The sequence below is a fragment of the Euprymna scolopes genome, chromosome 9, assembly GCF_053919585.1.
Source record: "Euprymna scolopes isolate OS-2025 chromosome 9, ASM5391958v1, whole genome shotgun sequence".
In the NCBI taxonomy this organism is placed as follows: Eukaryota; Metazoa; Mollusca; class Cephalopoda; order Sepiida; family Sepiolidae; genus Euprymna; species Euprymna scolopes.
In genome coordinates this window covers 18,859,365-18,874,965 of record NC_136490.1, presented here as the reverse complement: position 1 = coordinate 18,874,965, position 15,601 = coordinate 18,859,365, and the positions used below count along the sequence as shown (strand labels likewise).

Below are 15,601 nucleotides of genomic sequence, written 5' to 3'. Positions count from 1 at the left end.
CCAGATCTCACACCCTGCAATTACTTTTTTTTTTGGGGGGGGGGGGAGGATTTGTGAAAGGATTGGTCTCTGTGCCTCCCATTCCAAGAGACATGGATGAGTTGAAGGTCTGAATAACAGAAGCTATTGCAACCATTGACAATGCAATGCTCGGACGTGTTTGGCAAGAATTGGACCATCGGCTTGATGAGTGTCGTATGACCCATAATGATCACATTGAACATCTTTGAACATTCCATGAAAAACTTGAGATTACAAGCTTTCTGAATATACCAGATGTTTTTTTATATTTTTAATAATTCTCGAGATATTCAATGTCAAAATGTGTCCAAGACTTTTGGAACACCCTGTATATTAAAAAAAGTATTCATCAACAGAAAACATACCTTTATGCTGAAAGTGTACCGTTCTGCATGTTGAAAATGTTTCATAACCAAAAACAAATGAATCTGGTGATCCAAATGAATGCAGGCAATATCGTCTTTGTGCATCTCTGGATCAACGGATTCACTGAGTGCAGTAATGTCCGAGTTGGTGTCCGTGGAGTCAGACAGAGAAACCATATCGGCTGTCACGTCATGAGTCAGTTGAGGAGAGACATCTACCGCCGTCTCATCTATCGGCTGGATAGAACTTTCTTTGTCAGTTCGGGAATCGCATTCTTCCAGATCGTCATCACTTTCGGCGATCGTCTTGCCAAACTCCTCCACCGAAATCTTGGGGATGTCTCCCTCAACATTGCCAACTGGTTGGAGAGTGTGCTTGTAGACACTAGACACCATACTGTGGCAGACATTGCTGGTGAGAAAAGAGTCGGGTGGGGTCAGACTCAGGCTGGGGCTGCTGTTCAGGCAAAGGCCTTTACGTTTCTGCATGTTGATGGCGTAAGAGTGCCCATTCTCTTTGAGAACTTTCTCGCATGCAAGTTGTAATATTGGTGTATTCTCAGACTCTAGATTTCTTGGCACTGTTTGATCTTCATCAGTATTAACTGTATCAATGTTATCCTGAGTCTCCGACCAGGTTTGAGTGGCCTCCAGATTAAAACTTGCTGGGCGTCCTTTGTCTGGTGAATCCCCGACACAGATTTGGCTGATATTCTCTGCCGATTGTGACCAATTCTGTAGAGACTGAGCATCATCCGAGTATGGAGTGAGAGAGTTTATATCTCTTGGAGTGAGGTGTTTCCGCCGCTTGGATATGGCACCCTTACGTCGTAGTAGAGGTGATGCGTCATTTACAGGCGTTGTCGAACCAGATGAGGGATTGCTGCTACTGCAATGAAAAAAACAAAAAACAAAATGAAGTTTTAGAAATAAAATTAAGATCTAGTACATTAAAACTATGTTTTGAGGGAAAAAACAAAAATTATGCTAACAAAGCACCATTTATCAAGGCTAAAATCCACTTGAGGATACTGTCATTTGAATAATGAATAATATTATTAGAGGATTAAAAAGTATAAATAAAATGAATGAAACTTGATGACAGTTTTTGACAAGTACTTGTTGATACGCAGGAAGCAATGTGGTAACATGTTTCTCAGATGGGAAGTTCTTGGTAAGAAACTCTGTTCATGGAAATTTTGTTTTGTGCTCAGTAAACGGAGGAAGAAAGTAAAGTTCTTTGCAGTGGTGATAATAAAACAGGTTCTCGCTGTGAATGTCTTATAAGGAGGAACCAGAGATTGGAGCTCAGTCAGGTACATTCTATGGAAATAATGAAAGAGTAGACAAAGACTAACAACATCTCTTCTGTGAAAAAGAGTCTGTAGAGAACAGAAGAAATCATCCACCCACTAGATTGCAAAGTCGATTTTGTACTTTGTCTAACTCAAAGAAGTTCTTTTTCAGAGATATTTACACAGATGTGTCAATAGTGCTTAATCTTAGAACATATTTTAATGTTGATTTGATAATTATAACAAAGTTAAACCCTTTAGGTTTTTGTTCATATTAAGTTATTTTTTTATATTTTTACTCATGATCACATCTAACAAGACATATCGCCACTTGGACATAAGAGGCTAGTATTTGGGACCATGCCTAGGAAAGATTAACAAGATGTTGGTTTATGTTATATTTAAACTTCTGCCTATCAGGACCGCCAGGGAAGCAGGTAGCAGGAAGGGAATTTCAAAGTCTAGCTGTTCGAGGGAAGAAACTATTAGAATTTTTTTTTTACATTTTCACCCCAAACAAGGCACAGTGCCACTTTGATGCTACTATCAGGGACATAAGTTGCAGGGATTCTATGAAGGGAGTTGGGCAGCAAAATGTCTGTTCCCGTTACACTTGAACTTCTGCATGTCAGTACAGTTGGGAAAGCAGAAACCCGGAAGAGAATTCCAAAATCCAGCAGTTCTGGGGAAGAAACTATTCGAGTAGAAACTTTTCTTATATCTAGAAATCTCTACTGTGTAGGGGTGGGATTTTGCTGCTTGTCATGTCTGTCTGAGGTATTTACGTTGACGGAGTACAAGGGCTTGCAGTTCATCGGAGCATCCACCATTAAAATAATTATAAAACAATGCAACATTTTGTTGATGGGACAGAGGTTGAAGCTTAGATGACAGTTCAGGACCTATCAGGTTGTTAACTCTCTTTTGAATCCTGTCCAGGAGTAAGAGACTAGTAGCAGATGCACCAGCCTAAATGTGACAGCAGTACTCCATACATGGGCGGATGGTGGCTTTGTAGAGGTACAGGATACTTTCAGGCGTAAGTAACTTTCTAGCACAGTAAAGACCCCTACCTTCCTTGCAGCAGCCATGGCAATGCCCTCGATGCATTTGTTCCAGTTCATGTTCCCTGTGAACGTTAAGCCGAAGAGTTTGAATGCAAAACTTTCAGGTAATGTATCTTTAGCCATAGTTATTGTTGGTTGGGAAGGTTTCTTGTAATTATTAAAGAAAACGAGCTTAGTCTTGGCAGCATTGAACGCTACCATCCATTTTTGACCCCATTTCACTACAGACTGAACGTCTTCCTATAGAGTTTCTGCCATAGCCTTGGATATGTGTTCATCTGTTTTCCCCTCGTGCCTGTTATAGAGCAAATATATCCATCTAAGAGACTATTTTATCAGGGAGGTCATTTATGAATATCAGGAATAATAAAGGTCCAAGGATCAACCCCCTGAGGTACACCCACATTTATATCATATTTTTTAGATGTACAACCATCAAGGACAACCTTGATTCTTCTCTTATTTAAGAAGGATTTAATTATTTTAAGTATTCGTCCAGTAATACCATAGGATCTGATTTTCATGAGAAGACCATTGTACTATATCCTATCAAAAGCCTTAGATATAACTAGGGCTACTGCCCTCTCCTCCCCTGCCTTATCCAGTGCATGGTATATATATTCAGAGATTTTAAATTATGCAAATTAGTTAACCTTTATTTAGTCGCTAATTTATTTTATTTAGATATAAATGTATTACGTTATACAGCAGATTTTGGAGTAGAGGCTAAAGTGTTTTTTTATTACAGGATAGAACAATACATTTGTCATTCTAAAGAAAACAACACTACAACTTTATTTTAAAACTTTTATTGAAAAAATCAATTCAGGTAACTTGATTATGTAACAGAGCTGACATCTACCTAATGTAGCCGTCTTCAGCCTCAATCATTGCCTCGATACAATTTCAGAACTTGGAGTATGCCTTTTCCACAAGTGATATCGGGAGCTTGGTGAATACTTGGCAGATTGTGGCGATCAGGCTGTTGTGAGGTCAGGTTGGTGATGTTCTCGATGTATTACCAAACAAAGCAGTCCAGCGGGTTCAGGTTAGAGGAGGAGTGTGATCAGTGAGAGGGGGGTACAAAGCCGTAACACTCCTTCTGAAGCCAAGCCTGAGTCTCTTTGGACTTGTGGGCCAGTGCCAAGTCCTGCTGTCACACCTAGTGACCACTTGATTGCACCAGGGGATCACTACACTCTTCAGCACATCGAAGTACACTTTGGTGTTGACTTTCAAGCTGACTTTGAAGATGTGAGGTGGCATGATGTGGCCCTCACTTGAAACCACATAAAAGACCATAATCATGGCCGGAAACGTCATTGAGCTGCACTCTCAAGAGTTGAACCATCCGTGTTTGTATTTTGAGGGTGCTGGCAATGGTCCTGTTGTCATAACTTGGATCGGTAGAGAGCATGAGTTGTACAGCAGTGCATCTCCAATTTCGCTCATTGAACATTGTGTCACTTTCAGACATGATAGAAAGTTTCTATCACTCTTGCGATTTGTACACAACTGGCCAACTAGTAGATTGTCTGCAACAAAAAAAGGAAACCAGTTTTCATCAAATGGAAATGGAATCATGTCGTCTTTTTTAGGACGACAATTTTATCATTCCACCTTGTATATATTGAATTTAGTTACCAATCTTCAGCAATCTGACCAGTTGAGCTAGAACCAAATAAATAGAGATCATACTCTCCCACAGAAGAGACGTTGCAAGCCTATCCTTGTTTTATCGTTATTTCCATGGCAGGTGCTCGTCTGAACTCCAATCTCTGGTCCCCCCTCGCCAATCTTTCATGAAAAACACCCGTCTAGCTGAATCCACTGTGAAAAATTTCCCCCACTCTTTATCTGTGCCTAAATCAAAACGTGGATTCCATGAGCAAAGCTTCTTTCTTAGAACTGCACGCCTGTGGAACTCTGTTCCGTCTGCCTGCTTCTCACCTGACTACAACCTGGATGTCTTCAAGTCCAACGTTAACAAATTCATAATGAACTGCTCCCTTAAGTAAACACTTCATCAAATCTCCACACTAAGGTAATGTACTTGCAATAACCCTTATCCCTGAGTGGCTTCCGGGCCTTGATAAGTGGTGACCACTGTGTAAAAAAAAAAAAAAAAAAAAAGATCAGAAAAAAGTTTGTATGTAAGCATGCTGGGATGTTCTAATGTGTTTAGATGAGCAAATCCATTGTCTGGATTATGACTGGCTGCAGATCCATGAGTGTACATTCTATTGTATAAACATTGCTTCATTCAAACGGTGATTTTTCTGTCAACTTGATGTCAATTGAATCCCTTATGTCAATAAGTGTCATTTTAATTCTACTAAAATGTCATTTACGATTATACCAAATATGGCAATGCGTTACACAGATGGGAAGTTTGTAGAAAAAAAAACTGTCCATGAAAGTTTTATTTGAGACTAGCAGGTCGCCCGGCATTGCCTAGTTTTAAGATACGCTTTTTTTTTTCTTTTTTTTTTTACATAGGCATCACCACATTATCAAGGCCAAGAGGCCACTCAAGGATAAGGGTTAAAGAGTGTACAGTAGAAATTGGACAATATAGTAATCATTAGTAATGAAAATTTGGTAAATTTGATAACTTATATGGAACGGCTCATCAAGAACTTATTTACTTTAGACTTGAAGACAACCATATTGTAGTCAGCTGGAAAGCAGGAAAACGGAAGACAATTCCACAGGCGTGCAGTTCTAAGAAAGAAGCTTTGTTCATGGAATCTACGTTTAGGTTTAGGCACAGATAAAGAGTGGGGGGAATTATTGATAGTGTTTTCAGCTAGACGAGTGTTTCTTGTGAAAGTTTGGCGAGGGGGGACCATAGATTGAAGCTCAGTCAAACACTTTCCATGAAAATAACGATACATCAGAGACAAACTCGCAGCATCTCTTCTGTGAGATAGAGGTTGCAAGGAAGAGAAAAGGACATCTCCTATGAGGCTACGAAGTCTATTTTGAACTCTATCAAGGCAGGCCAAGTCCTTTCTAGCAGCTCCTGCCCAGATGTGGCAACAGTATTCCATCCTTGGACGTACCTGGCTCTTATATAGATAGAGAATAGCATCAGCAGTGAGATATCTACCGGATCGATAGAAAGATCCCACCATTTTTCCAGCCGCCTTGGCAACAGATTTGATGTATGTGTTCCATTTAAGATCAGGAGTAATGGTCAAGCCAAGAAGCTTGTCAAAACTTGAGGCCTCCTGAAGACGAGAGCCATTCATTTCAATTGATGCCAGATGTGGATCAGAATGTTGATGATGTAAAGAGAGAAGCTTGGTTTTAGATGCATTAAAAGTAACCAGCCACTCCTTACCCCATTGTACTACGTGCTCAAGATCAGAGGAGAGAGAATTGGAGAGAACTTGGTCGTTTACTGTCTTAGATGTGCTACCATAAATGGTAGTGTCGTCAGCATAGATGTCTACAAATGATGTAAGCATGTGATTTGGAAGATCATTAATATAGATCAGGAAAAGAGTTGGGCCCAGGATGGATCCCTGAGGGACACCGGCATTAATACTATGAGCTTCTGATTTTTGCCCCTCAACTACTACTCTTATGAACCTATCAGAAAGAAATGATTTAATAATTGAGAAGACATTTCCAGCAATACCATAGCTAGAGATCTTATGAAGTAAACCTTTATGCCATACCCTATCAAAGGCCTTAGATATGTCAAGAGCAATTGCCCTAGAAAGGTTGCCTCCGTCAAGAGATTTGCTAATCCTATGAGATATAACTGTAAGCACATCAGCTGTAGATCTAGCAGAACGGAAACCATATTGAGTGTCACTAAGAAGGTTATTTTTGTTGAGATGGTTGATTACTTCTGTATTTAACACAGATTCCAGCAACTTACTCATGACGCACAGGAGACTTATTGGCCTGTACTGAGAGGGGGATGAGCGATCACCTGAATTCTTAAATACAGGGCATACTGATGAAATTTTCCAGGGAGATGGGAAACTATTCTCCAAATATGATAGTTTAATTCATGCAGACTACGTATTCCTTATTATAAAGACAATTCTCTATCGATTATTATATTGAACCTAATATATGCTAGTGAGATCAAAACTAAAAATATGTATGACTTAGGTGCCATCAGCTAGAATCAAAACCAAAACATACAAGTCTCCACTCTCATTTCTTAGCCTCTGAGCAACACCCATATGCATATATATATATATATATATAAATTCACCTGTCATCTCGCTTTTTAAAAGATGGAATCACCCGATCGTCAGACATGATGCAAGCAGGCAAGAAAGCAAGCATGGCCCACAGTTTTATAATTCTATAGATTAGCACACATAAAGGAACTGTTGGAAAGACAAAACTGTATCCTTACTAGATTGTGAAGTCGATTTTGTACTATGGTAAGACAAGAGAGAGTGCTTGGAGATGAAGATTAGAAGTCAGTATATAAGCCGAGATGTTTTATTGTTCTTATATGGGCAAATCCATAAACTGGGTTCTGATTGGTTGCTAGTTCATGAGTGGATATTCTAGCATAATAAATATTGTTTCATTCAAGTGTTTTTATGTCAACTAGCGCCAGTTGGAGCCCTTATGTTGGTGTCATGTTGATTCTACAAACTTAAGAATTGTTTTTTTCTTTTATCAGCGGCTGATGTAATGTTCAAATTTGTTTCTGGACTGAATATACAGAAGAGAGAAACATTAATTCCATTAATGATTAGCAGAAAGACCTGGCATTGCCCGGAATTGAATACAGAACCCAGTTAGTTATTACTTTTTATGCCTGTAAGTGGAATTTCCTTAAGTCACCATTTGCACTTTTTAGCATCAACTTATAAAATCAAAGTCAGGAGTAAACACGGTTTTTATTCATCATATTGTACTATTTTAATGAAACAAATTCCTATCGTCCACCATAACAAAAAAAAATTTATTTCCTGAAGAAGAATATTTTACTACTCGAAAAAAAAAAAATTCTATTTAATTTTAATAAACAAATATGTTTAATAAAATCAATTTTGCACTTGTTTGGTCTTTTCAACCATTAAATTTGAAATTATGAATACCAAATGCTTCTCAAACAGTGGATTTCCATTTATTACATATCCCTATATGTTTTATCATTGGTTATTTTTTTTATTAATACGCAGGTTGAGGGGAAATCATTCAGACTAGGTAGCTGCATAACAGATCTTACTTCACACTTCCAAGAAACTCCATCATGAGGATCAACTTAGGAGAGATTCCATGCTATGCAATCTCTTTGGAGCAATTCTTTCCAACGCAACTTAAGTTGGCCTCTACTCCACTTACCAAGGGCTTCTAAATCTTGAGCATTCAAGAGTCTATTCCAACAAAGCCTTTGTTCTCTATCAATAAGAAGGCCAAGCTATTCCAGCAGATCTTGAAACTTCATAGTTGTCGCATCTTTTGGCTTCACGTTGCAAATCAGTCAAATCATTACTCTTTTGTTGCATTACAATTGTCGCGGGTCTGTTTTGGTCAAAGATAGAGCAATGCACTGCAAACAGAGGAGCTATAAGCATGGTCACATATGAGGTTATGATAAGTAAAAATTAGAGAAAATACATCATGGTGGTGGAGACAAGCTTTCTTTGCTAAAACATCTAAAGTCACATGTAACCCCTAATTTTCTACACCCAAAAACCTATGTAGATTCATTTCTAGGAAAATCTTTTGAAATCAAAATCCTCTCAACATACTCATGCCCCCTTACAGCAAAATTAAATTTTTCAGCTTTAAAACAGTCAAATGCAATCTATGCTACTAGTCATCATCATCATCATCATCATCTATAATATAAATCTCACTTGTCTGTTTAAATGTATGTATGTTTGTATGTCTGTCTAAAACTTTCGACAACTAAACCACCGTCGCCTCCCTATGCTATTAGTAAGGATAAGACTATCGATGTAGAATTTCCAGTTTCAAAGAAAGACTTCCACGAATTAACGAAGCATTCAGTTTTCTGTATAATATAATCATTTATATTTCAGAATTTTTCCAATGAAGATTGCTATTTTGTATTGTACGGTCTACTATTCCCATCTCCATTGTTATTTTAATAACGTTTCAGTTAATATCACCTTCAACCTTCTTCAGATGCATATTTTTGACCTTGGGAACTTTTATTTTGAAAGTAACCTTTATTTTATGCAATATTCTTGTTTTGTGAACCATAAAGTGTTAAGAATAACATAATTAACATTTCTTACTGGTCATTGATGATAGAATGAGAACAATCGCGGTAGCCCTAGATATATCTAAGGCTTTTGACAGTATATGGCACGATGGTCTTCTCAGGAAAATCAGATCATATGGTATCACTGGACGAATACTTAACATAATTAAATCCTTCTTAAGTAAGTGAAAAATCCAGGTTGTCCTCGACAGTCGTACATCTAAACAATATGATACAAATGCGGGTGTACCCTAGGAGTCTATCCTTGGACTTTTATTATTTCTAATATTCATAAATGACCTGCCTGACAAAATTGTCTCTGAGATGGGTATATATCCTGATAACACCACGCTCTATAACAGGCACGATGGGAAAACAAATGAACACATCTCTAAGGCAATGGTAGAAACCCTAGAGGAAGACCTTCTATTGGTAGTGGAATGGGGACATAAATAGATGATCACATTAAATGCTGCCAAGACTAAACTTGTTTCCTTCAATAATTACAAGAAACCTTCTCTACCATCAATAGCAATGGCCAAAGACACATTACCTAAAAGTATTTCTTTTAAACTCCTCAGCCTTACGTTCACAAGGAACATGAGTTGGAACATATACATTAAGAGCATTGCCAAGGCTGCTGCGAAGAAGGTAGGCTCTCTCTATGTATGGAATATTGCTGTCACATTTGGGCTGGTGCATCTGCTACTAGTCTCTAGCTCCTAGACAGGGTTCAAAAGAGAGTTGCCAACCTGAACTGTTTTCAACCTCTGTCCCATCGATGAAATGTTGCATCCCTCTGCCTGTTTTATAAGTATTTTAATGGTGAATGGTATGACAAACTACAAGCACTTTTACCCCCTCAACGTAAATACCCCTGACAAACCCGACCAGCAGCTAAATCCCACCCTTACACAGTAGAGATCCCACGATGTAAGAGAGCTTTCAACTCCAATAGTTTCTTCCCCAGAACTGCTAGACTTCCAAGCCCCTGCGTCCCCAACTGTACTGACATGCAGAAGTTCAAGTGTAGTGTGAACAGACATCTTGCTGCCCAACTCCCTACATAGTACCCTTGTAGCTTATGTCCCTGATAATAACTCCCTACATCAAAGTGTCAATGTACCTTGTTTGGGGTGAAAATGTAATAAAAAAATTTTTTAAATCTATCCCCATGGATTAAATAAAGAGTTCCACTGAAAATTCTGTATAGATTTTTCAAGTTCGATATAAAGATTTATCTTAAAAAAGTTTGGATGTTACACCAGCCGAAACATTCTGCGCATAACAATCAAGATGATGATAACTTCCGAATAATACAAATAATACATAGAAATTTAATCGCAAATCTCAGGATTGATTTTTATTGTTTTAATAAATTTTTTAATGATGTCTTCGCTATACATATAATACAATAGCGAATGTGTGTCTGTCCATGCATCAGTTGTTAGCGGTTGATTTCCGAGCAAAATAAATAGGATATTTAGAATGAGCACTTACTTGTAAATGTTTTAGCTCCATTTTAAATGATTACATGTTTCTCCCCCCGCCCCCATTATAAAATAAGGAAAAATTAAGGATTTTTTTTTAAGTGGAAAACCGAAAACAAGCTCTTGACATACACATTATTGCAAATTCTTTAAGACTATGGATGAGAATTATCTGCTAATTAGCAAAATTCCAACTGTTTTATCAATTAATTCAAATTTTGTCTTTCGCTTAAAAGAAAAAAAAAAGGACAAAATTATAATTTTTCTTTCATGGGGAATGATAACATTTTATTGATGAATGATTTGAAAATTATTTTTTGCAATTGGCTAACGCAAACCAGAAAAGCCAAAGATTGGAAGATCTAGAATTGAGTTTTACTCTACTTTGAGCTCATTAACAGAACACATTGAACTCAGGATTCAAAACCAGAATCACTTGCACGTGAGGTGAGTACTCTAAACTATCCCTCTACATGCAAGAAAGTTTTAAATCACAACGAATAGACAAGAAATTATTCCAAAATTCGATTGTTTATTTCTATTTTATTGTCCTAGGTATCAGCTGGGAAACATAGGTATTTCTGCTAAGAATTCAATAATATCTAGTTTTTAATGTATGCATATATTTCCTCTTCTAGCTTGAAAATTCACAAACGTATTAGTCATTTTTTAATTTTTTTTTAATTCATTCTTGAAGAGGTTTTGGATTTAAAAGTAAAATAATAATATGTTAATACGCTCACATTAATTAAATCAATGATCCAACTGAATCAACTAAAGAATCATGCCACATTTTTAAAGATGTTAACAACAAAAAACATTACAAAATAAATATAAATCTTAAAAAATCTATACTTAAAATTCAAATATTATGTTAAGATTTCAGAAGGGGGGGGAGGGTAATTCTATATCATTGAGAAGAAAGGAGATTGTAGAAACAAAAGGTGCTTCTTCAAAATAGGAACAAAAACAAAAAGTTTCAAAATTGAATTTCTACTAAAAAAAAAATATTAAATTGTCATGTCACTCTGACAATACCTAATAAGCACATATTATTGCATTATTGCATAAAACATACTTTAAGGATTTATTGAGATGCCATTATTTGGGGGGGGGGTAACAAGACTTCAGTTCTGTCCCTTGTTCATTATATTCTATATATATAAAAACGAAAATGTGTGTATGTATGTTTGTTTGTATGTATGTATGTGTGTGTGTTTGTATGTCTCGCAAAAACTTTCGACACAGGTCACGGATTTTCACAAGATCGGTATCATTTTAAACTTCCAACCTTCGCCCGACAAATATCGAAAAATTAGCCAAAAACATTAATTTCTTCACCCTAAAATCATCAGTTTTCTACAGGGAGGAGTCAGCAAAAACCGTCCTCTCATGACAAGTTCGCTTCTACGCATGCGTCGCATAACGTCGTAACCTGATTTAGTTTAAATATTAAAAAAATTAATACAATTTCGTCGACGTTGTCTTAGCTCAGTTGCTTAGAGCACAGCCTCATTATCTAAACGTTTTGGGTTCGAATCGTGCTAGTCTATAATATAAATCTCTCTGTCTGTTTAAATGTATGTATGAATGTATGTTTGTATGTCTTGAAAAAACTTTTGACAGAGGTGACAGATTTTCATGAGATCGGTATCGTTTTGAAGCTTAACCCTTTGGATGACAAATATCGAAAAATTGACCCAAAACATTAATTCCTTCACCCTCAACTGGGCAATTTTCTAGAGGGAGGGGTCACTTTTTCGCCAATATTTTTGAAAGTCATCACCTCTTTTCGATTGTCTAGCCTTAATTTAAACCTACGTCACTTCTGCCTTTGCGATGGGCAGAACAGCTAATGCGTCATGTTTTTTTTTTTTTCACTTTCTTTTCCTCCTTCACAGTCACGGGTTCAAGCCTGCCTGCCTGCCTACTACCACATTTTCTTTTTTTTTTTTTTTTTTTTTTTAGCTTAACACACACCTACAACCAGGCTAGTTTAAAAACTATTTTCATTAATAATTAATTTTCTGCATTATTTTTCATAATTTTTGGATATTTTACTAATTTCGACATGATAATTAAGTAGACACCATTAGTTTTAATTAATATTACGGTTTTTGATCTACATTCTTATTTCAAAGCACCACTATATCAAATTAATAAGAACGGGTTTTACTCTTTTAGGTCATATTGTTTCCAAAAATGTATTTATTTATTCCACAGGTCCAGCTTCAGTTTAAGAACAAAGATAGTGTTCATTTGTTACCGATTATTACACTTGTGAAGTTTGTGGCAATTATGCCTCTTAAGAGTTGCCATAATAAATATCTTAAATCATTTTATTTACCTTCTCTCCAGATTAGACACAAGGTCAAGTGTTGGTTTGATGAAAGTTTTTGTAGAATAAATGGGGTTCAAACTTATCACACCCATGCTTTCACTCCATATTGTTAACTACAGCAATGACAGCAACTAAGTGTTTAACAAAAAGAATCACAACTGCAACTAGCAGGTCACCTGGCGTTGCCCGGTCATAAAATACACTTAACTATGATATTTAAATTTGTGCAGATTTCGTATTTATTAATATTATAGAGCCAATTCACTATTATTATATTGCACCCAATATAGCAGTGATTTCAAAAGTAAAAAAAAAAAAAAAAACATGACTTGGGTGTTAGAATCAGAACAAAATTTTGCGCTCCAGCCTTAGTTGTTAATATTTGAGCTATCGTCAGATGGATAAGAAAGTTAAAAATAAACTAAGTTTGATGTATAAATATATATTTGCGCATGCATACAAGAGCACTTTAAGTTGACTTATGCCTTCTATATATATTAGATGATAGCTTAGTGTGGCTAGACCTCTCCTGGTATGGTTGTACTTCATTTATCTGACCTAAATCAAAAACTTTTCTCCTGCAGCTTGTGCTATAAATCAGTTGAGGGCTAGGGGTTGTATCAGCATATAAAACATAAGCGCCATTCTGACAAAATATCAAGTTATTAGATCATTTTATTCCCCATAGCTTCCTCTAACACATACAAGAGTAGTTACGGTCGAATTTAGACCGGAACATAGGTAGAAATCAACTAACGCACAGTATACTCACAAAACTAAACTTTAACAGCCCTTTTCCCCTTTTTTACAGCACTTACAGAGTTACGGCATTCAGCGCCTCAAATGCAAGCTTCAAAGTCATTTGCGAAAACATTGATGGCAAGACAAGGTTTCAGTTTTCTTCCATGTATATTTTGTTAGATAACGAAATATACAAACTAATTGACTTTTTTCACCAAATTTAATGGAGTGATGAGTAGCGAGTTCTATAGCAAGATATTTGTTCACATTACATCGAAATTTTTGCACGTTGGTACAATCGGAGAAATGTAGAAGTGAGAAAATTTCAAAGGCTAAGGAAGAGTCTATTAAAGTAGAAATCCTTCCGGCATCTGGGGGCCTCTAAGTGAAGGGGTGTGATTTTGCTGATTGACTAGTCAGGGATATTTATGTCGGGGAGACACAAGTGAGTCAGTTCATCACTGCACATTCCATTAAAGTACTTGTAAAACAAGCACAGGAATGCAAAAGTGCAGTGATGAGATAGGGGCCGGAGCTTGGTAGACAGTAGGGGACCTATTAAACTAGAGTCTTGTTTTAGAGAAAGAGAGGATAGTAGCTAGTGTACCAGTTCAGATGTGACAATACTTTATTTGTGGGCGAATTGTGGGTTTTGTAGAGATATCGGATACCAACATGTGTGTACAGTTTTCTAGTTTTGTAGGAGCCCACTAGCTTGGCAGGTCTTCTAAGTATTTGTATCAATTCAAGTCACCTTTGAATATTAGATGTTGACGAGTCTGAGCAACATAAAACAGTGTAGTGCTGATCTTGTGTCTTAGTTGTCAGCACAATTGGGGTGTTGAATTGACGGTCTTTTTATTTTTACTATTGAGCTTTGGTGACAGCACCGAATGTGATTTTTCTTTTCAAAACCAATTAAATACAAGAAAATGAAGACTAAATCCAAAATTAGTCACTTTCTATTCATAGGAGTCTAGTGTTGAAATGAAATTTTTTTCCTTTTAACTGTCGAATACCATTAAATGTTCATGTAAAAAAAAAACAAAAAAAACGTTTTTCTTCAGCTTGCAACGTTCTTGACACAAAAAAACAACAATCCTTATTTCTCTTCCTGTTTGAACGTTCGTAGAAAATCCATATTTCTTTCTTCCCACTGAAATGCGAATTAACCGTACGTTCAAACGATTCTGAGTCAACAAAAACATATCTTCTCCAATGAAAGAAATGCCGGCTTTTTACATGCTCAAATTCGACCGTGTCTTAATTTGCACATGTCACCTTTTCGCCTCCTATCAGTCGGGTTTTGAGTTTGAGTTTCGATGACTTTTACAGCATGCACATGCCACCCTTGGATGCTTGTTTCTATCACAAGGAGTTAAATAATATTACTTATATGGAAGCTAATTTTTTTCAAGGCATAACTCAATCCCAAAATTGAGGAATATTTTACCATGTGTTTTGTGTAATCAAAATTTATAGGAAAAGACTTTGCAACACACATTAACTCTGCTTTAAAAAATTAAGTAGAAATAAAAAAAGAGCGAATTCTTTGTTAGGATATTGGTATGAAAATGAGACTATTTTATTCTAGTTGGTAAAGAGTTTAAACGACTTCTTTCCCAATAGAGTTATCTTTATATTCCTTAAAATTTTCTTTTCTCATCCTACCTTGGGATCATACTAACTCAAATGAAGTATTTAAGGTTGGGGGGGGGTATAAATTATTTTCAGTGCAGCCTTAGTAATATAAAACTAAAGATTTCATTTATTTAATGTCAACCTCATAAAATGTTTCATTACAAGTTGATTGAAATCAAAGATTTCTTTTAAATAAGGCAGGATTGTGTAAAGTACAAAAACAAATAAATAAATAACACTCAAAAAAATTTTTTTTATTATTTAAAAAATACTAAACAAGGTTGCAATTAAACAAATAAATAGAAATAAATAAAAGAAAAAGGTAGGTTGCTTGAAGCATTGCTGGGAAGTAAATGTGGAAGAATATAAGAAGGCTATAGAATGTAGGAAACCTGGTGTTAAATTTTTTTAAAAATTTAAAGA

General features: G+C 36.3%; 1 protein-coding gene across 3 annotated transcripts in view; it reads right to left on the bottom strand.

Moving 5' to 3' along the window:
• LOC145284452 (serine/threonine-protein kinase 11-interacting protein-like) overlaps window positions 1-15,601 on the bottom strand; it is a 161,446-nt gene that overhangs the window by 24,281 nt on the left and 121,564 nt on the right. For all 3 annotated transcript variants that reach the window (XM_080133277.1, XM_080133275.1, XM_080133276.1), the window contains one exon: window positions 387-1,275. In XM_080133277.1, coding sequence (XP_079989403.1) covers window positions 387-1,275 — 889 coding nt within the window. The remainder of the gene's footprint in view (window positions 1-386; window positions 1,276-15,601) is intronic.